Here is a 24,358-nt window from a genome sequence, read left to right on the forward strand (position 1 = left end):
TTTAATTAAAGGTTTCATGCTCACAAACAAGTGTGATTTTACATATAAACCTCTTTAGTGGGTATAAATTGTTTATTTACAACATTATTAAAATATAGTACGTCCCATAGTTTAAAAAAGTCACTAAAAATAAACAATTCCCTCTTTCTATGACGTTGGTTATTATCCAATAAGAATCCGTCACACCAAGGTCTGTCGCGACCATATGACGTCAGAAGTCCCTGTAGCCAATAGGTGAGTACGTATGACTATTGCGTCAGCACGTTCGCGTCCATGTAGCTGTGTGAGACATGCTAGCGCGCCAAAAGTGTCCAAACAACAGCAGCAGCAAGAGGTAACGGAAGGTAGTGATTAAATTTAAGTGAAGGTTTAGATAAAACAAATATTAAACATCGTGGGGTGATTTTCAAAAGGGGGGTTAAACTAATCAGTGTCAGGATGGGTTTGCTCGACCGGTGTCAGGAGCTGTTTAAGACAGCCAGCCTGTACGAGGTGCTGGGCATCAATAAGGAGGCGACCGAGGCAGAGATCCGGAGAAGCTACTACAAAGTGTCTCTAAAAGTCCACCCTGACCGGGCCCCAGAAGACCCGCTGGCCACTGAGAAGTTCCAGGTAACCCCTCTTCCTCCCTACTATCATTTACCTGTTAGCAACACGTACTAGCAAGAGTCATGGCGGAAACACACTAGCTAGCTCTTGTCTCTGCTAATTTTTTATGTTGCCGCTGAGAGTCTAAGGCGAATTACGGCTCAACCTTATTAATGAACCGGCATCCATCAGTGCGGCGTGTTTTTAATTCATTGGCTGCATAATACACCGAGGTTCAGGCTTGATAAACACTGAGCACTTAGGTACACCTGCACAATCTTGCCTTCAGCTGCATCAATATTTATGCAGAGGCACGTATTGATTGAAGAATAACATGTGCAAGTTCACTCGAATGCATCATAATATATCCATATTAATAACTGATGGACTGTAAAGCTACTTCACCTGTTTTCCTTTCCTTTGGTACAGGTCTTAGGAAAGTTGTACGCAGTCCTGAGTGACAAGGAGCAGAGGACAGTTTATGACGAGCAGGGGGTGGTGGACGAAGAGTCTGATGCTCTGAGTCAGGACCGCTGCTGGGAGGACTACTGGAGGCTACTCTTCCCGAAGGTGAGTCTTGGAACACGTCATGGATGTCGAGGCCTTTTGAAGAGAGACGATACAACAACGTGATATGTCCGTCACTTAGATCACCCTGCAGGACATCCTTGATTTTGAGAAGCAATACAAAGGTTCTGACGAAGAGAGGCAGGACTTACTGCAGCTGTACACACAGCACGAGGGGGACATGGACGCCATCATGGCCTCGACGCTCTGCAGCTCCCAGGAAGATGAGCCCAGGCTGGGTGACATAATCCGGGCTGCCATCGAAAGTGGAGAAGTCTCAGAGTTCCCTGCCTTCGCTAAGGAGAGCGATAAGAAGAAGAGAGCTCGGAGGAAGAGAGTAAGTGGCACTTGAACAAAAACAGGAATTTGTGTTCAAATTCCTTAATAATGTGATTTTCTCCTCCAGGCTGACAGAGAGCGACAAGAAGCAGAGGAGATGCAGAAGGAGATGGGGCTGGGTCAGGAGGACGACAGTCTGGCGATGATGATCAAGGTAACGTTAAGTGTTTACGGGGCAGGTTTAGTTTGGTTGCTTTTCTCTCTCTAAATCTCCAATTTGTTATTTTGCAGCAAAGAAACAAATCCAGGGAGCAGAACTTTAATAGTTTCTTGTCCGACCTGGAGGCCAAGTACTCAAAAAAAAAGTGGAAAATCCCAAAAAGCACGAAGAGGAAAAAAGTGAGGAGACATTCCTGACATCCCTTTATCTTTGTTTTTGCATTTTAATGTTCTTGTAATAAAATGTAATTGCACTTTTTGTTAGTGCCGTTATAGAACAATAAAGTTAATATTCTTGTACATGATTTGCATTTTTCCACAGTTTTGCACCTTTAACTGTCTACAATATCATAAAATGCTAATTAAGGGAGGTGGGGGGGATAACGGGACTGACTTTATAATGAGTGAACATGTCACAAAGTGTTTTTAGAAAAGTACAGTACTAAAAGTGTTCATCCCCGTCCTGCTTGTTGTGTTGTTCCCTGCTTTGTCACAACAGAACACTTGTCACGTTCACACATTCAAAGAAGCACACATCTTGCAGATCCGAGTGTTCCTGTTTTGTTTTGGCAGCCGCAACAGCTGATTTAAAATACAAAAATAGACCTTTTATGAAACGGTTTCTGTAAAATAAAAAAAAAAAAAGGAAAAGGTGGGCACTTGACTGCTGTTTTTAAAGAAGAATGGCTAAAGTGCATGGAGGCTTTGAAATCCACCTGCTACAGTCCAGGTCTGCTGAGTCTGGATGAGAAGCCGCCTCGGCTGTGAGCGCGAGGTGGGACAGACACGGGCACCAGTGCAGCTATGGGACAGAGGGTTAAAGGGGGGGAAATTTTGATTTAATCATGGACAAAATGGTTTGTGTCTTTGATGCTTCTTGCCTACTAACCTGTGGGCAGGGCTTTCACGTCAGGTTCCTCTTCCTCATCCCTGATAGGCCAGTGACCCGAGGGATGGTGGTGGGAAAAGGAGTCTAGAAAAGATGAGCTAGCGATGCCGAGGCTGACACCGGTTACGCCGATCCCAAGGGAATCTGAGAAGCCAGGAGAGGGCGTTTTCCCAATTTTCCACAAAATATAATGGAGGTTTGTGGTGTGTGTCCAGGGTAAACCCATGCACTTTAGAAAAAGGGGCATTTTTTTTACATTTCCCTTAAATTCTCTATAAATAATGCATGGATTCTATCGAAAAATTCAGGCCAGGAGGAGGGTGTATAATTTTGTGTAGAGTTTCGCTTTGGGATGTGATACCTTTTCCCATCTTCAATATGTAAAGTTGAGTTAAGTCTCTTACCCGTGGCGATGGAAGCTCTGCCAGTCCTCCCCTGCCCGATGTTGTCCAACACCGTGAAGGACCGCCGGTAAGGAGTATCCGACTGAGGCGGAGGAAGGACATCACCACTCAAGCATGCTGTAACGTCTATATGTCCACAGTCGGTGACAACTTACCCTATATGTGTGCGTAGTGTTGGGGCGGGAGAAGACTTCAAGGGGATAAAGACGATCCCTTGGGATTGAACTAGCAACCTCGTCGTTTATAGCGCTGTGGGCCCGGCTGACGATTGACGGGCCTTTCTGGCGCTGAAAAGGTTACACAATTTTTTAAGACAGTTTCTGATAGGCAGTTTTGAAGTTGAAGTCGTGCAGTTACCTGAGCGGCTTTGGAGTGCTGCCCCGAGGGGGAGAGCTCCACGTCTCCGGTGCCAATGGGCGGCAGGAGCGTGTTCCTGCTCAGCGCAAACAGTGGAGACATCAGCCGGTCGCTGGCTGTGGGTCTTTTGGAGGAAGACACACACTTGTAATAGAATGCAATATTTTGACGCCTTTTGTGTTGTAAAGAAGAAATTATTATTTTGATGTTTTTCTTTGATTGATACAAATTGATACATCACTGCTGAGCATCTTTGTATTTTAAAAGTAGATTGCTTTGATAAAGTTTATTAGATTGGGCATGTGTTCCTAATTATATGTCCTGGGTGCTCTATATTTAAATAGATACAGTAAACCTCGGATATATCGGACTCGGATATATCAGAAATTCGCTCACAGCGGACAGATAAAAAAGAACCGATTTTTCTGTAATGCATTTCCAATAAAAATTCATTGCATATATCGGATTTTTTATAACGGATTTCGCCTATTTCGGACAAAATCTCCAGTCCCGTTCCAATGCATTTCCATTAAATTTCCCTCGCATATATCGGATGGCCGCATCGTTATGCTAATCTTGTTGATGTCACTGGCTATTGTCTTTCTCCTGGCTCCAGATTTAGGACAAATATAAAAGTGAGTGACGTCAATAATACTAGCACAGCAGTGAATGAGATCTTAACCTCACTATTGGAAATAACGTAGGCCTGACGGGCGTAACAGGGCCTAGCTTAATTAACAATTTGTTATGCTCAGAGTCCAATAAAGTTAAATTCTCATTACCTTACGTCTCTTTTCATTGCCCAGTCCAGGTACATTGGAAACATAGTCAAGGAAGTGCCTTTTTATAACGGATAAAATCCGATTTACGCATATACCGGATATAAATCCAATATATGCGTAAAACGGACATTTTCCGGTATACGCATATAACGGATTTCGCTTATATGGGACAAAACCAGTGGGAACAATTGAATCCGATATATCCGAGGTTTACTGTACGTTTCTGAGCTGTTATTCCAGAGTTTGGTTTCTACACTTCTACTACTGGCATCAGTCCCCCAATTTTCAAATAATCCTTCATAGAAATGTTCAATAACAAATGTTACCTTTCCATTTGGAGTTCATTATGAGTTCATCTGCTATATATGAAACGTCTACCACTGTTATTCTACACTGCAGCACCAAAAGTAAAAAAAAAGTCTACTTTAAAAGACTACACAGTGAAATCCATGCAAAGTGTGTGTGTGTGCCCCAACTCACAGCCGTGTCCCCCGAATGACCTCATCCATGGATCCCACTGCGCTGGACTGACTGAGATTAGGAGCCAGAGGCTGCAACGTGCGGGGCGGAAGATTTCTGCGTCGTGCCGACTGAGGCGGGCGCGTCAGCGACGACGAACTCTGCTCCAGAACCCGGCGAGTGCGAGGCTTGCTCACAGGTGACAAGCTGGAGCCCGGTCTCAGGGGTGCGCGCTCCTCCGGCTCCCTGGGTAGAGAATTGAGAGTGTGGGTGAATGACGAATGAGCGGGGTTCTAGAAGTGCGTCCTTACTGGGTTCTGTCCAGAGCGGCCAGATTCCGCTGTTGTAACGGGATGCTGTGGATCATGATGAGGTCGTTCAGGTTGTGCTGGGCCTTTCCTGCCTGGTGGGAAAACAAGTGATGTGGAAGGTGGATTACACATAAAAAGGAGGGGGGGTCTTGCGGTTAGTTCTTTTTTATAAGGTGAACTTGTCAAGAGTTAATTAGCATGCAAAAAGCACCATAATCTGCATGGGGACTAACATAAAAACTTTCACAAGGCTTATTAAAAGGCAAACAAAAACATCTAATTTAGTGTTAATGGACAGCCACAAGCACATTCAGTCTAGAACTAAAAGCGGGAGGCGCAGAAATGGAGGGCAATGACCGCCAGGCGGCATCTTGGCAATTTTACATACACTGGGCGGCCTTTTCTGCCTTTTGGATTTCCGTCGGGACTTGTGCTTTGAGTCCCTTGACCTCTTTAAGTGAGTGAGCAGTGGAGAGCAGGAGAGATGATAATAGGACAACACAAGAAAGGAGAGATGAAGAAAAGACAGGTAGAAGACGGTGTCAGGGCGAAGGGGGACACATGGAAGAGGGAAGGAAGGAAAACAAGTTAACGAATTTGAGGGTGATGACAGAGCAACAGTGAAAATCAGTTTGGACTCTTACTCTAACTTTACACGATCATCAGACTACCACTTCAGGCTTCGCTGCACATCTTAAAATACAGCTGCTCTCCCAACGATACGTCAGCAAATAAGCTAACCTAGCATGATGCTGCTATTAAAATGTGAGCGTAAGTACACTGCATTTACACGCTCGTCAGACTACCACTTCACAGAGGAACACTGTGTAAAAAAAGAGGCTTCGCTGCACATCTTAAAATAAAGCCAGCCGCTCTCCCAACGATACGTCAGTAAATAAACTAACCTAGCATGATGCTGCTATTAAAATGTGAGCGTTAGTACACTGCACTTACACGCTCGTCAGACTACCACTTCACAGAGGAACGCTCTGTAAAAAAGCAGGCTTCGCTGCACATCTTAAAATACAGCTGCTCTCCCAACGATACGTCAGCAAATAAGCTAACCTAGCATGATGCTGCTATTAAAATGTGAGCGTAAGTGCACTGCATTAAGTGCACTGATGACTGTAAAGATGCAGGAACACTACAGTGTATTACAGTCATCCTCAGATTACGTGAAAAAATGCCCCCTAGAGGCCCCTATGAGTAATGTTACTCTGTCTGTGACCTCTCCTTTGACCTTGGTGCAGAGTAAGTGCCAAATAAGGTACAGTAAACCTCGGATATATCGGACTCGGATATATCGGAAATTCGCTCACAACGGACAGATAAAAAAAGAACCAATTTTTCTGTAATGCATTTCCAATAAAAATTCATTGCATATATCGGATTTTTTATAACGGATTTCGCCTATTTCGGACAAAATCTCCAGTCCCGTTCCAATGCATTTCCATTAAATTTCCCTCGCATATATCGGATGGCCGCATCGTGGCGCTCCGATTCGCCGAATCGTGACAGGCCGCTATACGACGTCATTTGCAGCGTTTGCAGCGTTGCCTGCGCGTCCAGGTACATTGGAAACATAGTCAAGGAAGTGCCTTTTTATAACGGATAAAATCCGATTTACGCATATACCGGATATAAATCCGATATATGCGTAAAACGGACATTTTCCGGTATACGCATATAACGGATTTCGCTTATATCGGACAAAACCAGTGGGAACAATTGAATCCGATATATCCGAGGTTTACTGTATATACTTTCATCTCTAACTGAGTTTTAATATGAGAAATGACGCTGAGTAGTAGTATTAGTGTAAATACTAACAGTCCACTAACTAACCTGGAACTGCAGGCTGGTGGCAAGCATAGGCAGATGCGGCGCTCTGCCGTGTCCAAGTTTGGGCAGCATGGTCGGGATTGTGGAGAGCGTAAACGGTGAAGGACTCGCGTTCCCAGAGGTCCTTTCATCATCTGCCAATCACGCAATGTGAAGCAATCAAGCTACGGTCGCCAAATCAAAATAATCAAGGATGCTGAGTGGGCGTACTTATGGCGTGGCACTCCCACTGGCGCTGGACCAGCTCCCTCATGCAGCCCACAAGTTGCCTCCACACGTCGTCAAACAGCTGGTCGAGGACAGCCTGACGGCGACACTTGTATGGCGAGACGGGAGGCATGCAGCGGTGTCTGAGGGACGGCTCCGAGCACTTCCATTCGTCCTCCCTGTGTAGGGAAAACAAGGTTGCGTCGCGACCTTAAAACACGAGCGTGCGGCTAATGCTAATGCTAATGCTCACAGGCTGATGCTGTCAAAGGCCAAGTACTCCTCCATGTGACCTTCTGCCTCGATCACTCTGGGCCTGTCCTTGCAGTTCTTTATGGAGACGTCTAGATCGGCCGAGCTGGACTTGAGCAGTGCCGCGCTGCAGCCTTTCACGTTCAGTCTTCAAGACGCACAACCATGAATACATGATAATGTTGATGAACGTATGACACCGCAACAGAAAACTCACTCTGCCCCGCTCTCTTCTTTCTCCATTGACTTCTGGCATGCTGATGGGATGCTACTGCTGACCGCCCCTGATGTTTTGTACCACTGAAAGCCCTTGTCACTGGGGCACAGCAGCTGGGTCCCGAGGATCCTAAGTCACAGTAAAATATTCCTTTAAAAAAATATATATATTTTTTTTAGATTAAAAGGTGATATCAGGACAATAGGTGACAAACCGAAGATGCGGAAAGCGTTCGGCCCACTGCTGACACTCGTCCTGCAGTCCCGGCAATATCCCTCCGCCACTGCCTTTCCCCTCATACAGCTCTTTGTCGATCTCCTCAAACATTCGCTGCACTTGTCGTGACGCTGCGTTGTCAAACTCCTGAGAAAATGAAGCAAATGAAGCCTGTTGTTTTCATCCACCAAGGAAAGTTTGTGATACATTAATATGGATTTTACTCTTCACAGTGCAGTTATTCTTACAAAGATATTTTGGTTACACTGTCATGATATCATTAAAAAATTATTTGAAAAAATTGAATGGATGAATTTTAAAAAATAGCATTAAATTGTAATATTTTTAAATTATTTTTTTAATTGTATTCTATAAAAATATGAAAAGGTATTTTTATAATTGGATGAAATTGATGACGGATAAGTTTGTGATACATTAATATGGATTTTACTCTTCACAGTGCAGTTATTATTCCAAAGATATTTTGGTTACACTGTAATGATATCATTAAAAAATGATTTGAAAAAATTGAATGGATGAATTAAAAAAAATAGCATTAAATCGTAATATTTTTAAATAATTGTTTTAAATTGTATTATATAAAAATATGAAAAGGTATTTTTATAATTGGATGAAATTGATATTGATATTATTGGTTAGGTTTAGGGAAGTATAGCACTGATGGAATAAGAGAATAACAAAGACATTTTTTTTAAATTATAAAAAGTAGCAATTCCCTATATTTTATGACGGGAACAAATAATATTACTTCCTTTTGTTAAATCTCGAAAAATTGTATGCAGGGTCAGGATCCAAACACATCACAGCAATTTAAAAATGAACAAAGAAACACTGCCATAAGGACATATAGTACGTAAAGACATGCAGGACAGCGTTGGAATGGGATGCTGTAAGTTTCTTTCTACTAAGAGTCGTGTTTCTTAGAAGCAGCCAGAGGAACTCAAAGATAAATAACATTTGGAGTCCCTTTGAAAAAAAAAGCACAGTAGACTAACTGTGTCAACAATCAATACCCAGCGGGCCCGGGCCTTGTGAATACAGAGCAGTACAGAGACAAACCAAGAAGCTAACACTCTATATTGTTATATTTGTTACAACTTTCTGTCTCCAGGCTCAGCATATTTGTAATTAATGTTTGAATTAATACATCCAGGCATAACAGTCAATGAAATCCTTCACTAAAATTGCATGGCTGGCTTACATCGTAGCCCCAGGAGAAGACAGAGCTCCTCTCAGTGGAGATGCCCGTATCCGTGGAGCTATGGATACCCGACCAGGACCGGCTGGAGGCCACTGAGATGACTGTGGGACAGTCGGAATGGCTGGAGGAGCAGAATGTCTCACAACTAAACAAACATAAGACAAATATTTAAGCTAACTTAAATATACATACAAGACAAATACAAGACACACAAAATGTATAAAAGGGCTTGGTGACGGACTCAAAAACACTGTGGAAGATAGTAATTGAATATTCCAACAGGCTGTCTTCATTAGTCATTCTTTTAGTCGTACATCTGAAGGAGGCAACATGATATCAATTAATCTGACGGCTCCTATTTCAAGAAGCTAGAACTCACCGGTGTTGTTTGATTCCCAGTACAGGGAGCCAGTCATTTTGTGGAAAAAGCCATGTTTACCTGTTGTGGATGGGGGTGTCTTCCTCTACATCTTGGAGGGAGCATTGAGGGGGTTGGGTGTCTGCTTCCTCAGGGAGAGGGTGGTGGTTGAGGCTGCTGTGAGACAAGCCACGGCTGCAAAAACACACATTAGTGAGCACAAACTAATTTAAAATAATAATAATCACTTTTTAGCGACCTGCTTTGAATGTAATGATGCACCAGGGCCATGTTATGATAACCCCTGCACCTGTAATACAAGACTTGCATCCGAAATCTGTCATTTTAAAACGTAACAATGCTTTGGTTGTAATTGGCAGTAGTGTTGAACTACAATAATGCTGAATTGTGTCTCTCGCCTCCATATAATAAAGTAATGCAGGTGTACCTAATGTTGTGACCAGATAGCGATACAGTATTACAACATAAGTCGTTTGCTTCGTACTCACATTTCCAGCTTGTGCGACACAGGTTTCCTGTTGTACCGTGAAATCATTCTCCGTCTTTTTAAAGACTTAAGCCCTTCCCGTCTCGTCGTCTCGTCCCCGCATTTTGAACCCACAAATAACAGTAGGACAACAAAGACATTTCCTACAGCACCACAAATGTTGCTAACGCTATGTAGCGGCTACCTGCTAAAGGTTAGCTAACATGTACACTAGCAGCGGCATAGTTATTCCCTCAAAACACACTTCCTAGCACTGCTACATCTAAATAAAAAACATTTTTGCATCACGTATACAGTCGATTTACGTATTAAAACGCTAAAGTTGGCTTGAATTGACTGTATTGAGCGGCTATGCTACTAGCTCTAGCACCAACAACAACACGGCTGTCATGGTTACTGCCTCTGTACTACCCGGCATCATGGGAAAGTGATACAGTTACACAGCACTTTATCTTTTAAATCAATGGTACTTTAACTACATTTCACAGCATGCATTGCAATAACATTGCGCTTCTGATATATGTTCAACTTCCGTTTGTGTTATGGTTCCTTCAGTGGATTTGGACCTAGAAGTAAAATTCTTACGATGTCGTATGAGGAAATATATGTGTATAAATTCAATATTCATATATTATTTTCATGTTTCTTGTGTGATGAAATTGTGCAATTTATCGCATAAAGTAGGAACTATTGTTTTGGACTCTGTTTCGATCAGAATTAAGAGTAGGACCCAAAATACGGAAGAATGGCGTGACAGAGACGTGCAGATACTAGCGTCAATTTCAACATTTATTCATAATTATTCAGTCGTCATGAATTTGCGTCTTTTACACAAGTAAACAGGTATGTTGGAAGATACACGGTACTAAATTATATCCAGACTTACCGTGTTTGGCTTGTTAAAACACAAGCCAAACACGCAATTAGAAAGAAGCTTAATTGTAAGTACAAATATACATCTCACACGTATGAACCCTTTTCCAGTAATTTAAATCAATTGCCACAATGGACGAACTGCAAAGTAGAGTGGTACAGGAGGACGCGGTCCACTATAAGCTCTTTATGACCCAGCCTGGCGGTTCTACTGAAGAGGAGCATCTCTTAAGTCTTGTGGAGGATCTTCTTGCTACAGTGGCGCCTCTCTCAATGCAGTACATTTGGCAAAATCAGTCATTCAACCTCAAGTATCACCCGGAAGAAGGTAATAGTACTTATCAATATGGCTGTTCTGCAAATTTCTACACCCCAGTGATGATTATGTTGTTGTACCTTTATATCTAGGAGATGTTCCGGCTCACATTGGTGGCAGCACCCAGTTTGGGGACAATGTGGAAGATGAATGGTTTATTGTTTACCTTCTGAAGAAAATTACTGAGGTTTATCCACAGCTTGCAGTGAGGTGAGGTATAAATTGTGTATAATAATAATAAATGTGATTTAACGTTACATTAATTGGTTAAAGACTTGGTTCTCATTTCTTCTTTTATTATTGTGCAGAGTGGAGGACAACGACGGGGAATTTCTTCTAATTGAAGTAGCAGATCATCTCCCTAAGTGGGTAAATCCGGATACAAGTGAGAACAGGGTGAGTGTACACCAAACATAGTGCATAAGTCATAATTTATATATGTAACGTGTATATTTTTATAATCTTATACTCATTGTCAGGTGTTCCTCTACCGGGGTGCATTGCATATCCTGCCCTGTCCCTCGCGTTCCAGTCCAATCGGGTTCCCAAAAGATGTGGTCCCCAGTGTTAGGCAAGCTGTGGCGCTGCTCTCCGAGCAGCCGGAAGCCTGCCGGGCCAGCCATGAGATTATTTTGGCCCTGGATAAGCGTCTAGATGGGTGAGAAGACACACCTTTCCGGTCAAAGTAACTGATTATATACAGACTTCATTCTTAAGGCCAGAGAATCGCTTCTTTTGGGTGCTTAAGTTTTAATTGACATCATTGAAAATAATATTTGCGACAAAGTAACCAACAGATTGTGTCCTTGAACAGAGGAGAGATAAAATGAGACACAGCTGCCTGGCTTGTTATGAGATCATTCAGTTAATGAATGAATGCGTGCATCACAGGACCGTCGGCTCCTTAGCAGCGAGCGTGGCAGACATTCATTCTTTTTGAGTGGTTCCCAAACTTTACACAGCCCTGTGTCAATCGCCTAGCATCTTTTGAAACATCAGCACGCATAATTACAAAGTCCAAAGTGCAGTTTAGAGGAATTTATGAAGGTATTTTGCCAAGGAAATACGGAGGAATATGATAAATTCGGTAATGGTAATGGTTTAATTTCATTTGAACATGCATCAGATTACAATTGAATGCATCACATAATCAGTTCACAGTTCCACATGTCCAAAAGGAGTAGGAAGAAGCAAAGCTTATTAAATCCTACCCTTCTATCTGGTACTTTTACAATCAGTAACTGTCACATTTGTTCACTTCCTGCTTTCCTAATATAGTTTAAGTTTTTTTTGTTTCTTGAATTTACTTAATCCATTCCATAGTTTGATTCCACATACTGAAATGCTATGTTTCAAATGTAGTTCTTCCCTGAGATCATATTTCTCCTCTCTTGTAGAGAAGTATTGGATGACATTTTTAGCTAATTGGTTATTTTTAGCCTTATGCATTGTTTTAGCTGTTTGAAGATGAACTATATCAGCAAGTTGAAGTATTTGGGATTTTAGAAATAAGGAGTTAGTATGTTCTATGTAGGCCGCATTATGAATTATCCTTACTGGCCTTTTTTGCAGTACATTTAGCGAGTGAAGATTGCTTTTGTAGTTATTACCCCATATTTCCACACAATAAGTAAAATATGGTAGAACCAGAGAGCAATAAAGAGTGTGGAGTGATTTCTGATTGAGAACAAATTTTGCTTTGTTCAATATTGAAATATATATATTTGTAATATGAGGTTTCCAGCTCATATTTTCATCATTCATGCATAAAGTGAATGAAGTACGACAAATATCACAAAAACGTATATTCCACTTCTAACTATGCAATGTACTTATACCAATAAGGAACAATGACTAAATATAGCTTAATTTTACTTCAAAGTACATATTTTTATGTCATTTTTGACTAGCTGTCTGCGACCCACTTTTGGCTCCTGACCCACCAGTTGAGAACCACTGTTGTAGATGACATATAAAGTCATATCTTAATTGCAGATATCCCGAGAAGGTTCAAGCCAGCCTGCATCGTGCCCACTGCTTCATACCCGCAGGGGTCGCCGTAGTTTTATCTCAGCGACCCGACCTGGTGGCCCCGGCCGTGTCCGCCTTCTACCTGCGGGACCCCGTGGATCTCCAGGCGTGCCGGAACTTCAGGATATTCCCTCCTGACACGCGAGTCTTGACCTCGGTAACAGTTATCAAATGTTTTAATTTAAAGTAGTACCTTGTCGGGATTAATGTCGTAGTACTATCTTTCAGGTGACGTTCACCCGCTGCCTCTACGCTCAGCTGCAGCAGCAACAGTTCAAGCCAGACAGGAGGAGCGGCTTCACCTTGCCCGCTCGCTCTCACCCCCAGTTCAAAGCACACGAACTTGGCATGAAGCTGGTGAGCAAAGGCTGCACCATTTTCTTTGTTTTGCGTCTTGAGTTTGAGAAGGTACCAGCCTTTCTGTGTGCGGGATGTGTGTCCCCTCTTCCAGGCTCACGGCTTTGAGATCCTGTGCTCCAAGTGCAAGCTGCCATCTTCAGAAGATGACGACTCTGTCAGCTGTAACCCTCAGTGGAAAGGATTCATGCAGAGTCTAAAGAGGAACGACTACTTCCGGGTTGGTAGACTCCAATGCGACTGTGTGTGTATACAGGTTGTACGAGTACGTTTACAGCGTGTTGCCTTTTACCGCCTGTTAATGTAAGCTAGCATGGTTAGCAGTGTGGAGAGTGACTGAGTTGTGGCTGACAGCAGCTCCTGTGTGAAGGTTCACTGCGCCATCGCAGTAGTATTGTAGTACAATGGCCACTAGAATGTAACATTGAGACAATGTAATGTCTCATTTATGTCTACTATGTCAACTATATTGGGTAATACAAGTCTAAAATTGACTGTAGGGGTGTTATCTGGAGAGCTCTAACAATGCTTAAAAAACTCTTACATTGAGACAAGGTATTGTTTTATTTAGGTCTAAGGCCTCTTATTTTCTATTATAATGTCAACAATATTGGGTAATACAAGTGTAAAATTGACTGTAGGGGTGTTATCTAGAGAGCTCTAAAAATGCTAAAAAAAAAAAAACTTTTACATTGAGACAATGTAATGTCTTATTTATGTCTAAAGCGTCTTATTTTCTCTTATAATGGCAACTATATTGGGTAAAACTAGTGTAAAATTGACTATAGGGGTGTTATCTAGAGAGCGCTAACAATGCTAAAAACCTTTTACATTGAGACAATTTAATGTCTTATTTATGTCCAAGGCGTCTTATTTTCTCTCATAATATCAACTGTATTGGGTAATACAAGTGTAAAATTGACTATAGGGGTGTTATCTAGAGAGCTCTAAAAATGCTAAAAACCTTTTACATTGAGTTAATGTAATGTCATATTTATATCTAAGGCGTCTTATTTTCCATTATAATGTCAACGATATTGGGTAATACAAGTGTAAAATTGAATGTAGGGGTGTTATCTAGAGAGCTCGAACAATGCTAAAAACTTTTTACATTGAGACAATGTAATGTCTTATTTATGTCTAAGGCGTCTTATTTTCTATTATAATGTCAACGATATTGGGTATTACAAGTGTAAAATTGACTGTAGGGGTGTTATCTAGAGAGCTCTAACAATGATAAAAGCCTTATTTAGAAGGTTTTAAATAGTTTTTTTATGCTGGAACAACAAAAATATTGCATTTATGAATTAGGTATCATCCTACTCGGCGGAAATTCCCATATTTCCGTCTGAGCTGGAACCTACTAATCGCAATAAACGAGGGATGACATTTTAAAGTGCATGTAGAGATACAAGATAAGGCTACTGACCATTCGATACTTCAAATTGCAGCTGCTGTCATCTTGTGGAGATAGTTAAAAAAAAAAACACACACACACACACAGGAGGTTGCCTACAGCCACAACTGTTTTTTTATCCCTGTGCTATTTAGAGACTGCGGTGGTAATATGTATGTATTTGTAGACTACACAATCTGCGACTATAGCAGACCTATCTGTATAGACGTTTTAATTGGAGCATTTACAGTATCTACATAGTAACATTTCGTACCCAAACGCAGGGGGAGATGGAGGGTTCGGCACACTACAAACATCTGATGAAATCAGCCGAAAACTTCTTTAAGCAGTCCGTCGCCTCAAAATCCAGGTGAGACCTCGTAAATGTAAAGCATATATGCATTAGGTGACATCGTAATAAGATCTCGTTTAATATGTGTGCCTTCCAGTGGCATGTCTCCAGGGGAGGAAGTTCTCCAACTGCTGCGCACGTGTCCCATCGACATTGAGGAGCTGAGGGAACAAGAGTCACAGCTCCCCCAAGAGGACAGTGAGTGCAATAGCAGCCAACGTTACATTTGATTAGTCATTAGATCAGTACCAAACTAAATGTGTCTTTTCCAGGTGACAGCTGGCTAGATGTCACCGCCCAGGATCTGGAACGTATGCTGGATGAAAGGGGCGGAGCCAGAGCACACGGCAGCACGGCGAGACGGGTTCAGCCCGTCGCGGATACGGAGGTAGGCGAGGAGAATGAAGAGGAGGCGGGTTACAGCCTGGTATCAGTCAGCCAGAAGATGAAGAGCTTCCTCAACGCCATGTCGTCACACGAGGGTGCAGAGTTGCCATGGTGAGAAGACAGCGTTCTCAACTGACGGATGACCTCTTGCGGTATTTTTACTTCCTGTTTCTTTCTCCATCGCAGGTCCACTTCATCTCAACCTTTCAGCTTCGACACAGACTCCATGACAAGCGCACTGGACCGACTCTTGGGTAAAGAGATGATTGGTTATTAATCATTAATTAATTAATCAACATTGTTTTTTAATCTTACTGAATCTGCCTTATTTGTGGTCCAGGAGGCAAAGATGAAGAAGAGCTAGATTCAGATGATCTTGATGATGACGAGGAGGAGGAGGATGAGGATGGAGAAGAAGTTGTGGAGGAGGAAGACGAAGAGAAAGAGATGAATGGAATGGAGGCTTTGGACACACTTCGAGAATATATGGACCAAATGGACCAGGAGCTGATGAGCACAAATATTGGACAAAGTTTTAATCAGACGGTAGGATTTGTAAAGAGAACATGGAAAATGTCCTCTCATTTATATCTGGGTGGTTTAGGCTTGTGGCTCGGTACTAATCAGTTAGCATTTTAGTGACTCTCGTACCTCTCTGCAGAATTACAGCAAGACCACGTCAGACAAAAGCTCAGCCCAGCCCCCCGCCACAAATCTCCTCCCGAGCCAACCGACAGGGGCGACAATGACCGAGGAGACGGCGGAGATTCAGCCCCTGGACGTGGACCTCAACTTGGTCACCAACTTGCTGGAGTCCCTCAGCTGCCAGGCCGGGCTGGCCGGGCCTGCATCCAACCTGCTGCAGAGTCTGGGAATACGCCTGCCTCCTAACTCCGATTGCTCATAATGGGCAAGAAGTGACGAAATATCAACACTTGCTTGCAACTAAAGCAAAAAAAACAGGTAAATGGTGTTTTATTGTGAAAGCATCATGGAAGGAAGTGTGTAGGAAGTCCTAAAAAAGATCTATGTGGAATAATTCAAAGTTCACCAGCATTTGAGTGACTAAAAATACTTTATGTAATGTAATGTACACACCTTCATTAAGGCATTCAGTAACTTTTTACAATAGCTTGTGTTTTGTGTGAGTGTGGAGATGATTGGCAGTAACACAATAAATATTTTTGCATTAAAAGTGCATGGTTTCATTCTGACAGTGCCATAATTACTAAGCAAAACTTGTTTGTATTGACAATGTTTGTATTACATGTGCTTAAAAAGCATTTGCAGCACAACCCATAGGGGGCGCCATTGAAGTCATTCATTCATTTTCTACCGCTTTTCCTCACGAGGGTCGCGGGGGTGCTGGAGCCTATCCCAGCTGTCTTTGGGCGAGAGGCGGGGTACACCGCTGGACTGGTGGCCAGCCAATCACAGGGCACATATAGACAAACAACCATTCACACTCACATTCATACCTATGGACAATTTGGAGTGGCCAATTAACCTAGCATGTTCTTGGAATGTGGGAGGAAACCTAAACATGCAAAGTCCACACAGAGATGGCCGAGGGTGGAATTGAACCCAGGTCTCCCAGCTGTGAGGTCTGCACGCTAACCACTCGACCTCCGTGCCGCCCCATTGAAGTCATTGCTATAATAAATACCAGTCCTTCACACTAAAGCCGGAGTAGCAGCACAAACGGTTGCATCAATAGTCCAGCTGTGTGCAACAGACCTGCAGCCAGCGGCGACTTGCACAGCGCCGTCATCGCCACCGCCAAGTTGAGCAGCATCCCCAACAGGAGGATGGCGAGCAGGTACCCGTGGAAGAGCAGGCTGTGCCAGCTGGCCCGACTCAGCACCAGCAGGGGGCCGTCTGGGTGCAGCGTCCACAAGAGGCCAAGCAGCCAGCACTGGTTGACCAGCCGGGTGTAGTAGATGTCCAAAGCCGTGGCCTGGTGCTCACATTCGGATACTTTGGAGAGCCAGGTGAGGGAGAGGCTGAGGAGGATGGCGGCCAGAGGTGCATACGTGTACTCCAGGGGTTCTACAGGCGATGGGCCACGCCAGGCTGTAAGAAGACAAGTAACAAGGTGCAAATTTTGCTTTTTTTTTCGTCTTCTTGTACATTTTTTTCCTCTTAATATTATGACTTTATTCTCATGATATTTTGACTTTATCATAAAATTATAACAGACTCCAAATTGTCCATAGGTATGAATGTGAGTGTGAATGGTTGTTTGTCTATATGTGCCCTGTGATTGGCTGGCCACCAGTCCAGGGTGTAGCCCGCTCTCCTCCAAAGACAGCTGGGATAGGCTCCAGTGTCCCCCATGACCCTAGTGAGGATAAGCAGCATAGAAAATATATAATAATAATATATATATATATATATATATATAAATATATATAATATTATGTATGTATTATATATAAATATATATATATAATATTATAACTTTTTCCAAACCAAACTTTATACTGCCATTTGTTTTTAACTGACTTTTTAGAAAGCATTTTAGTCTCATATTTCACCTTTACATTATTTTTTACTCATAATATTATTACCTTATTATCCTAATATTTTGGAAATGAGGTTTGATGCAGTTTTGAGCCCGCCCACAAGGTCACAAGGTGGCAGAATTGCATTTTATAAGAACTGGTCATGCACCTCTCCCATTGAGAACAACAAATTTGGAGTCGCCAATTAACCTAGCATGTTTTTGGAATGTGGGAGGAAACCGGAGTACCCGGAGAAAACCCACGCATGCACGGGGAGAACATGCAAACTCCACACAGAGATGGCCGAGGGTGGAATTGAACCCTGGTCTCCTAGCTGTGAGGTCTGCGCGCTAACCACTCGACCGCCATGTAGCCCCTTAGCTAAATATATTTGGCTAAATTTATGTCAAAGAGCCTCCCCGTTGAGAAGTAGTATTTTGCTGCAACTTACTTATGTTGTACTGCTGATTACTAAAGAACGGGAAAAGGTAGAAACTAACTTTTTTTTTTGATGAAAGATGAGAGTCTAACGTTTAGGCACCAATGTGGGTTTACCTGTGAAGACCAGCGACGACCCAGTCAGGATGGACACCAACACAGAGGCATGGCCTGAAGGCGCCGCTGTCACCTTCAGCGCATAGCTCAGGCCCACGGTGGTAAGAGGCAGCAGCCCCATGGCAAGGGGGAATAGGCCCCCGTATGCTCCACTGGCCTCGGCCCACATGGCCAGTACAGCATGGACGCTGCTGCAGATGGAGGGCACCAGGAGACGCTCGCCTAGAGGACGATTGTACCGCCTCAATGGCGCCACACCCAGGATGTGGAGGACGTTGAAGAAGGACACGGATACCAGAACCTGCAGAAGGTAACATTGTTATATAATATTTATATGTTTTATTATATACACTTCACAAAGATAGTAATGTACTTTGTATTAATTTAACATTACATGATTCATTATTATTGTTGTATAAAGTAGTGCAGCACTGCATTGCATCATACTTACTTCTATAGTTTGGTTGCCTTATTTAGCCCGATTAAAGGGCGGGATCTATAATCACAGATGGTGTGTTTAATGGAGCACTGAGATGTGCATCAACTACTGCACCATAAAAGTGAGCCCAGCAGATGGCTCGTCTGAAGTAATGACGTCTGAACTTTAACAATAATAACCACGGTGGATGTCATCACAATTTCAAGGTCAAAACTTTTCTTTTTTTCTTAACTTTTTAAAGAGACAGCATCAATATTTGCTCTCTTACGAATATCTAATATACTTATATAATTATATTTCCTGTCTAGTAGTGAACAATGGTGACCAAAGCGACACCCAGAGCTTTGTTGGTAATCAATGTTATGGGATACTTTTTCATTTGCTTCATTCTTTCTTTGTTTTGAATGTTTTAAAAATGCCACTTTTGCACCAGTGAAGGCTAAATACCAAAATTCCCGACATTGGCAAGGTTACATTTTATGGAAGGGGGAGGAGCCAGCCTTGCTGCAGAAGCATAAGGCAGGCTTTAGCCAGGAAGTGACCTGCCAGCTAACAGTTGGACAGATATTCATTCATTCATTTTCTACCGCTTTTCCTCACGAGGGTCGCGGGGGGTGCTGGAGCCTATCCCAGCTGTCTTCGGGCGAGTGGCGGGGTACACCCTGGACTGGTCGCCAGCCAATCACAGGGCACATATAGACAAACAACCATTCACACTCACATTCATACCTATGGACAATTTGGAGTCGCTAATTAACCTAGCATGTTTATGGAATGTGGGAGGAAACTGGAGTACCCGGAGAAAACCCACGCATGCACGGTGAGAACATGCAAACTCCACACAGAGATGGCCGAGGGTGGAATTGAACCCTAGTCTCAGTTCCAAATGTGAAATTTGTAAATAATAAATGGTGTTATATTAGTAAATAAATAGTTATTTTCATGTAAAACAACCATTTTTGTGTTGTTTATGCTGGAGCCTATCCCAGCTGTCTTCAGGCGAGAGGCGGGGTACACCCTGGACTGGTCGCCAGCCAATCACAGGGCACATATAGACAAACAACCATTCACACTCACATTCATACCTATGGACAATTTGGAGTCGCTAATTAACCTAGCATGTTTTTGGAATGTGGGAGGAAACCGGAGTACCCGGAGAAAACCCACGCATGCACAGGGAGGACATGCAACCTCCACACACACTGGTCTCCTAGCTGTGAGGTCTGCGCACTAACCACTTGACCGCCGTGCCGCCAGGTAAACCAAAACAAATAGTGTTACACAATGTTTTGTTTTTTTTTACATGTATCTACATCGCATTGTCTTACATCAGGGATAGTGACTTCATGAGAAGTAGACTTCATGATCCATAACACCACTCAAGGTTCGCTCCAGTGATTGTCCTTCAGTCACTGGCATCGACCTTTGGACTTATGAATGCAAAGACTTTGAAGCATTTGTGTAAACATACAACGCCCCTCATTGAATATCCTTCATCAACAGCCCCAAATACTAAACACTGTAAAATGGTGGCTCACATCTGACACCCACCTCTCCGAAGCAGAGACTCACAACGTACGGGTAGTGGTACTGAGGGATGAAGATGCGGACCACAAAGGCACGAAGCTTGTCGGCCAGGCCATACGCAAAGACAGCCGCCAGGCCGAGGATGGGCATTAGCGGCTTCAGGGTGTGGTTGGAGGAGTGACTCGAGGCGCGGCGTCTCCACCTCCTCCACCTAACAATTCAGATGAAGATTAGATTAGATTTAAGATAGTAGATGTTCCGACCTTGTCTTCACCCTTCGTCACCATGCAGGCTCTATTTAAGATTCGTGATAGATTCATGAAATTCAGGACAGTATGGTTCTCAGCCTCTCATCTCTTTTCTTAAGGTATTTTCATCCATTTTGAGTGGTTGTTTTGTATTGTCCCAAGTGTTGGGCACGTAATTAGTTATAATTACTAGTTACTTCTCAAAAAAGTTACTAACTCAGTTACTCCACTACTAAAGTAACTAGTACGAGTAACTAGTAAAAGTAACTATTGCCGCCCACACAACAAAGACGGTACCATTACAGAGGTTAGCATTTATTGCAGTCGACAGGTGTTTCTGTGGGTTTGAGTTGCTCACACAAGACGTGGAGAAAGTTTTTTTTCGGGGACATAATGTACATTTTACCTTTGACATCAACGAGGTTAAAGTAGTGTCTGTACTTCCATTTGGCAAACTTTGTCTTCTCACTAGAGTCCTCCTCACTCGCCATCTCTCGCTATGCAGTTAGGACTTTGGACGTGCTCGAAACACCCGCCCACACAAGTTCTCTGATTGGTTGAAAACGCAATTTTACTAAACCTTAACCAATCCTCATTGCTTATGTGCTTTAAACACCCGCCCAGTTCTTTGATTGGTTGAAAACGGAATTTTACTAAATCTTAGCCAATCCTCATTGCTTATGTGCTATAAACACCCGCCCATCTAAGTTCTTTAGTTAGTTGAAGACGCAATCTTACTAAATTTTAGCCAATCGTCATTGCTTATGTGCTCTAAACACCCGCCCACCTACGTTCTTTGATTGGTTGAAAACGCAATTTTACTAAATCTTAGCCAATCGTCATTGCTTATGTGCTCTAAACACCCGCCCATCTAAGTTCTTTAGTTAGTTGAAGACGCAATCTTACTCAATTTTAGCCAATCGTCATTGCTTAGGGGCTCTAAACACCCACCCACTCAAGTTCTCTGATTGGCTGAAGACGCAATTTTACTAAAAGCTGAGCCAATCCTCATTGCGTATGTGTTTATGTGCAACACTCTCACAGCGCTGTAGATTAATTATGAAGTTGGTGATATATTTTGAGGCGGCATCAGTAACGTGTAGTAACGGGGTGTCGAGTTATGTTGACAGTAAAAGTAATTAGTTAGATCGTTAGTTATTTTTCCCGTCACTGATTGTCCCACATCTGAACAACAACAACAACAAAAGCAAAAAGAAGCGTCCAATGATTACCTTTCAGCCAAGAGACAAGCCATCATTCTGTGCGGTGATTCGGCTGCTCTCAATCCAGGGAGATCTTATCTGGAGTCAGGTGGAAAAAAAAAAAGAGAACACAGCATCAAACACGCTGATTCCTCTGGATTAAACCATTTACTATCCTCTCCTTGTGTGGTTGCACTTGCTCCGAGCTGTCATTCATTAACCTGGCTTTTTATTCAATTCAGACATCATGAATGAATAAGCTCACATGGACAGAATGAAAAAAAAAAAACGCAAAAATCAATACAGTATATACTCACCTTTTCGTTAAGAATGCTCGCTTACAGTCTCCATCATAATGATAATAATAATAAATTAAATCACACTAATAAATGCTTGTATGAACCTCCCTGCTGACACTGCTTTCACTCGCCTTGTGCTCTTGAATTGTTCAGCTGGACTTTGGCCCCATGCGGGTTTGTTTGCCCGCTTTGTCGTTAAATAATCAGTTGTGCACGGTCTTGAATAAATATCTGTTTATCTGACAACACAGAGAAAGTGACACCATCACTGCGTGTTTGACGACATTTTTTTTTCCAAGACAGATAAAGCTTTTTGTTTTACGGCTCAATGTCATTATAGATTCTTGAACATGTGACATCATTGAAGTCACTGAACGCAACAAACGGTCCCGTTTGTCTCTCTGCTTTGACACCTGTTTGTGACATTTCACTTCGTTGGTTTCGCTTCCCCTCCCCCTGTTCCCTGTTTGTACGTCCTCAGCCTGGTTAATCCATCATGGGCTCCACATGGCGGCATGTAAAGTAAACACACGCTCGTGCTCGTGCAGGGTGTGGGGTCACTGAAATCTGCACACACATACACAGTAAAAACGTGGGACCCTTTTTTGGGTACCTACACTGGAAATGACTTTTACAAAACCCTGATTTAAACTCTTAACCTGACCCTAACCCCAAAACATGCATACATACATGATGGCAGCCATGTTTTTCAACCATTCTTGCTGAAGTTTTACGCATATGTGCTTCTTGGTCTTGGTATTAGATTAGATCCGATTGGATGTTACTGCAGAGAGTGGTGAGGACAGCAGAGAAGATCATTGGGACCCCCCACCCCCGCCCATTAAGGACATCGCAAACAGTCGCAACCTTGTTTCTTGAATTGGCTCATTGTTGTGCATTGTTTGATTTCCTTACTCAATCCATTCCATAGTTTGATTCCACATACTGAAATGCTATGGCTTTTTAACGTAGTCCTAGCATAGAAGTGTTTCAAATGTTTAGCATTTTTAGCTAATTGGTTATTTTTAGCCTTATGCATTATTTTAGCTGTTTGAAGATGAACTATATCAGCAAGTTGAAGTATTTGTGATTTTAGAAAAAAGGACTTAGTATGTTCTCTGTAGGCGGCATTATGAATTATCCTTACTGGCCTTTTTTACAGAACATTTAGCGAGTGAAGATTGCTTTTATACAGTAAACCTCGGATATATCGGACTCGGATATATCGGAAATTCGCTCACAACGGACAGATAAAAAAGAACAAATTTTTCTGTAATGCATTTCCAATAAAAATTCATTGCATATATCGGATTTTTTATAACGGATTTCGCCTATTTCGGACAAAATCTCCAGTCCCGTTCCAATGCATTTCCATTAAATTTCCCTCGCATATATCGGATGGCCGCATCGTGGCGCTCCGATTCGCCGAATCGTGACAGGCCGCTATACGACGTCATTTGCAGCGTTTGCAGCGTTTGCAGCGTTGCCTGCGCGTCCAGGTACATTGGAAACATAGTCAAGGAAGTGCCTTTTTATAACGGATAAAATCCGATTTACGCATATACCGGATATAAATCCGATATATGCGTAAAACGGACATTTTCCGGTATACGCATATAACGGATTTCGCTTATATCGGACAAAACCAGTGGGAACAATTGAATCCGATATATCCAAAGTTCCACACAATAAGTCAAATATGGTAGAACCAGAGAGCAATAAAGAGTGTGGAGTGATTTCTGATTGAGAACAAATTTTGCTTAATTCTCATCATAATCATAAGTCTGCAAACTTATTTACCCCAATTAGAAGGTAATAAATTGTATAATTATTCTGTAGAAAATAGTTTTCTTCAATTATATGCATGCAAGACTGCTGTGTTACATTCCTGCAAAAATGCTGCTAGTTGTGATTTATTGCATCTAAAACACACAAGTCATCCTAACAGCTTTACACACACACACACACACATTCTGAAGCTCCACCCTGTTGAACTCAGGAATGCCCTCCCACCAGACACGTTGTGGTTGGAAGGATTTTTCTGGAATGTGGGAGAAATAGGAAGAGAATATTACCAAAATAAAGCTTAAATTAAGCATAATGTGACCAAAAAAAGCCCACTGTTGACCAGCAGGAAGTGTTGCTACACGATTAATATACATTTTAAGGCTAAGTTGAAATATGAAAACCCCCAA

At 42.5% G+C, this 24,358-nt stretch overlaps 4 protein-coding genes across 8 annotated transcripts; 2 read left to right on the plus strand and 2 right to left on the minus strand.

The window, feature by feature from the left end:
* The first annotated feature begins 265 nt into the window (after positions 1–265).
* Positions 266–1,953, plus strand: dnajc9 (DnaJ (Hsp40) homolog, subfamily C, member 9). The gene is made up of 5 exons (XM_058058900.1): positions 266–612; positions 1,018–1,158; positions 1,238–1,492; positions 1,562–1,648; positions 1,726–1,953. Exons 1-5 carry the CDS (start codon positions 439–441, stop codon positions 1,849–1,851), a joined length of 783 nt encoding a protein of 260 aa, XP_057914883.1. The 5' UTR covers positions 266–438; the 3' UTR covers positions 1,852–1,953.
* fam149b1 (family with sequence similarity 149 member B1) lies at positions 1,324–10,155 on the minus strand. Of its 3 annotated transcripts, none has more exons than XM_058058893.1 (16): positions 9,679–10,155; positions 9,251–9,364; positions 8,812–8,932; positions 7,588–7,736; positions 7,374–7,502; positions 7,158–7,304; positions 6,908–7,083; positions 6,701–6,831; positions 5,244–5,306; positions 4,856–4,947; positions 4,566–4,790; positions 3,304–3,427; positions 3,102–3,233; positions 2,947–3,028; positions 2,543–2,686; positions 1,324–2,455 (listed from the first exon to the last, which is right to left on the minus strand). In XM_058058893.1, exons 1-16 carry the CDS (start codon positions 9,723–9,725, stop codon positions 2,373–2,375), a joined length of 1,959 nt encoding a protein of 652 aa, XP_057914876.1. In that variant the 5' UTR covers positions 9,726–10,155; the 3' UTR covers positions 1,324–2,372. The 3 variants fall into 3 exon arrangements, with proteins under 3 accessions (XP_057914876.1, XP_057914875.1, XP_057914877.1); XM_058058892.1 differs by having other exon boundaries at positions 1,326–2,455; positions 8,812–8,956; positions 9,679–10,154; XM_058058894.1 differs by lacking the exon at positions 5,244–5,306 and having other exon boundaries at positions 1,634–2,455; positions 8,812–8,956; positions 9,679–10,152.
* A 218-nt stretch (positions 10,156–10,373) lies between these two features.
* On the plus strand, positions 10,374–16,581 carry ecd (ecdysoneless homolog (Drosophila)). The gene is made up of 14 exons (XM_058058896.1): positions 10,374–10,520; positions 10,662–10,878; positions 10,959–11,076; positions 11,175–11,262; positions 11,346–11,524; positions 12,862–13,054; positions 13,126–13,254; positions 13,349–13,474; positions 14,935–15,020; positions 15,100–15,200; positions 15,275–15,500; positions 15,576–15,643; positions 15,730–15,935; positions 16,051–16,581. The coding sequence occupies exons 2-14, from the start codon at positions 10,683–10,685 to the stop codon at positions 16,294–16,296; spliced, it is 1,962 nt and encodes a 653-aa protein (XP_057914879.1). The 5' UTR covers positions 10,374–10,520; positions 10,662–10,682; the 3' UTR covers positions 16,297–16,581.
* On the minus strand, positions 14,783–22,886 carry si:ch211-248a14.8 (uncharacterized). Of its 3 annotated transcripts, XM_058058897.1 has the most exons (5): positions 22,182–22,886; positions 21,895–21,963; positions 20,439–20,625; positions 18,449–18,749; positions 14,785–17,462 (listed from the first exon to the last, which is right to left on the minus strand). In XM_058058897.1, exons 2-5 carry the CDS (start codon positions 21,918–21,920, stop codon positions 17,068–17,070), a joined length of 909 nt encoding a protein of 302 aa, XP_057914880.1. In that variant the 5' UTR covers positions 21,921–21,963; positions 22,182–22,886; the 3' UTR covers positions 14,785–17,067. The 3 variants fall into 3 exon arrangements, with proteins under 3 accessions (XP_057914882.1, XP_057914880.1, XP_057914881.1); XM_058058899.1 differs by lacking the exons at positions 21,895–21,963; positions 22,182–22,886 and adding an exon at positions 21,069–21,879 and having other exon boundaries at positions 14,783–17,462; XM_058058898.1 differs by lacking the exon at positions 22,182–22,886 and having other exon boundaries at positions 21,895–22,070.
* Positions 22,887–24,358: the final 1,472 nt, after the last annotated feature.

This window comes from Doryrhamphus excisus, chromosome 20 (genome assembly GCF_030265055.1).
Source record: "Doryrhamphus excisus isolate RoL2022-K1 chromosome 20, RoL_Dexc_1.0, whole genome shotgun sequence".
In the NCBI taxonomy this organism is placed as follows: domain Eukaryota; kingdom Metazoa; phylum Chordata; class Actinopteri; order Syngnathiformes; family Syngnathidae; genus Doryrhamphus; species Doryrhamphus excisus.

Bases quoted from the DNA above. Each gene is read 5' to 3' on its own strand.
- dnajc9 (XM_058058900.1), top strand. From the start codon at position 439: ATGGGTTTGCTCGACCGGTGTCAGGAGCTGTTTAAGACAGCCAGCCTG. The intron at 613-1,017 runs GTAACCCCTCTT...CCTTTGGTACAG, and splicing joins TGGCCACTGAGAAGTTCCAG to GTCTTAGGAAAGTTGTACGC. The intron at 1,649-1,725 runs GTAACGTTAAGT...GTTATTTTGCAG, and splicing joins GTCTGGCGATGATGATCAAG to CAAAGAAACAAATCCAGGGA.
- fam149b1 (XM_058058892.1), bottom strand. From the start codon at position 9,725: ATGATTTCACGGTACAACAGGAAACCTGTGTCGCACAAGCTGGAAAT. The intron at 8,957-9,250 runs GTAAACATGGCT...ATGTTTGTTTAG, and splicing joins GACACCCCCATCCACAACAG to TTGTGAGACATTCTGCTCCT. The intron at 3,234-3,303 runs GTAACTGCACGA...TAACCTTTTCAG, and splicing joins AGCACTCCAAAGCCGCTCAG to CGCCAGAAAGGCCCGTCAAT.
- ecd (XM_058058896.1), top strand. From the start codon at position 10,683: ATGGACGAACTGCAAAGTAGAGTGGTACAGGAGGACGCGGTCCACTAT. The intron at 10,879-10,958 runs GTAATAGTACTT...CTTTATATCTAG, and splicing joins CAAGTATCACCCGGAAGAAG to GAGATGTTCCGGCTCACATT. The intron at 15,021-15,099 runs GTGAGACCTCGT...TGTGCCTTCCAG, and splicing joins TCCGTCGCCTCAAAATCCAG to TGGCATGTCTCCAGGGGAGG.
- si:ch211-248a14.8 (XM_058058897.1), bottom strand. From the start codon at position 21,920: ATGATGGCTTGTCTCTTGGCTGAAAG. The intron at 20,626-21,894 runs GTAATCATTGGA...CTGAATTGTTAG, and splicing joins GCTTGTCTCTTGGCTGAAAG to GTGGAGGAGGTGGAGACGCC. The intron at 18,750-20,438 runs GTGGGTGTCAGA...TACCTTCTGCAG, and splicing joins TGAGTCTCTGCTTCGGAGAG to GTTCTGGTATCCGTGTCCTT.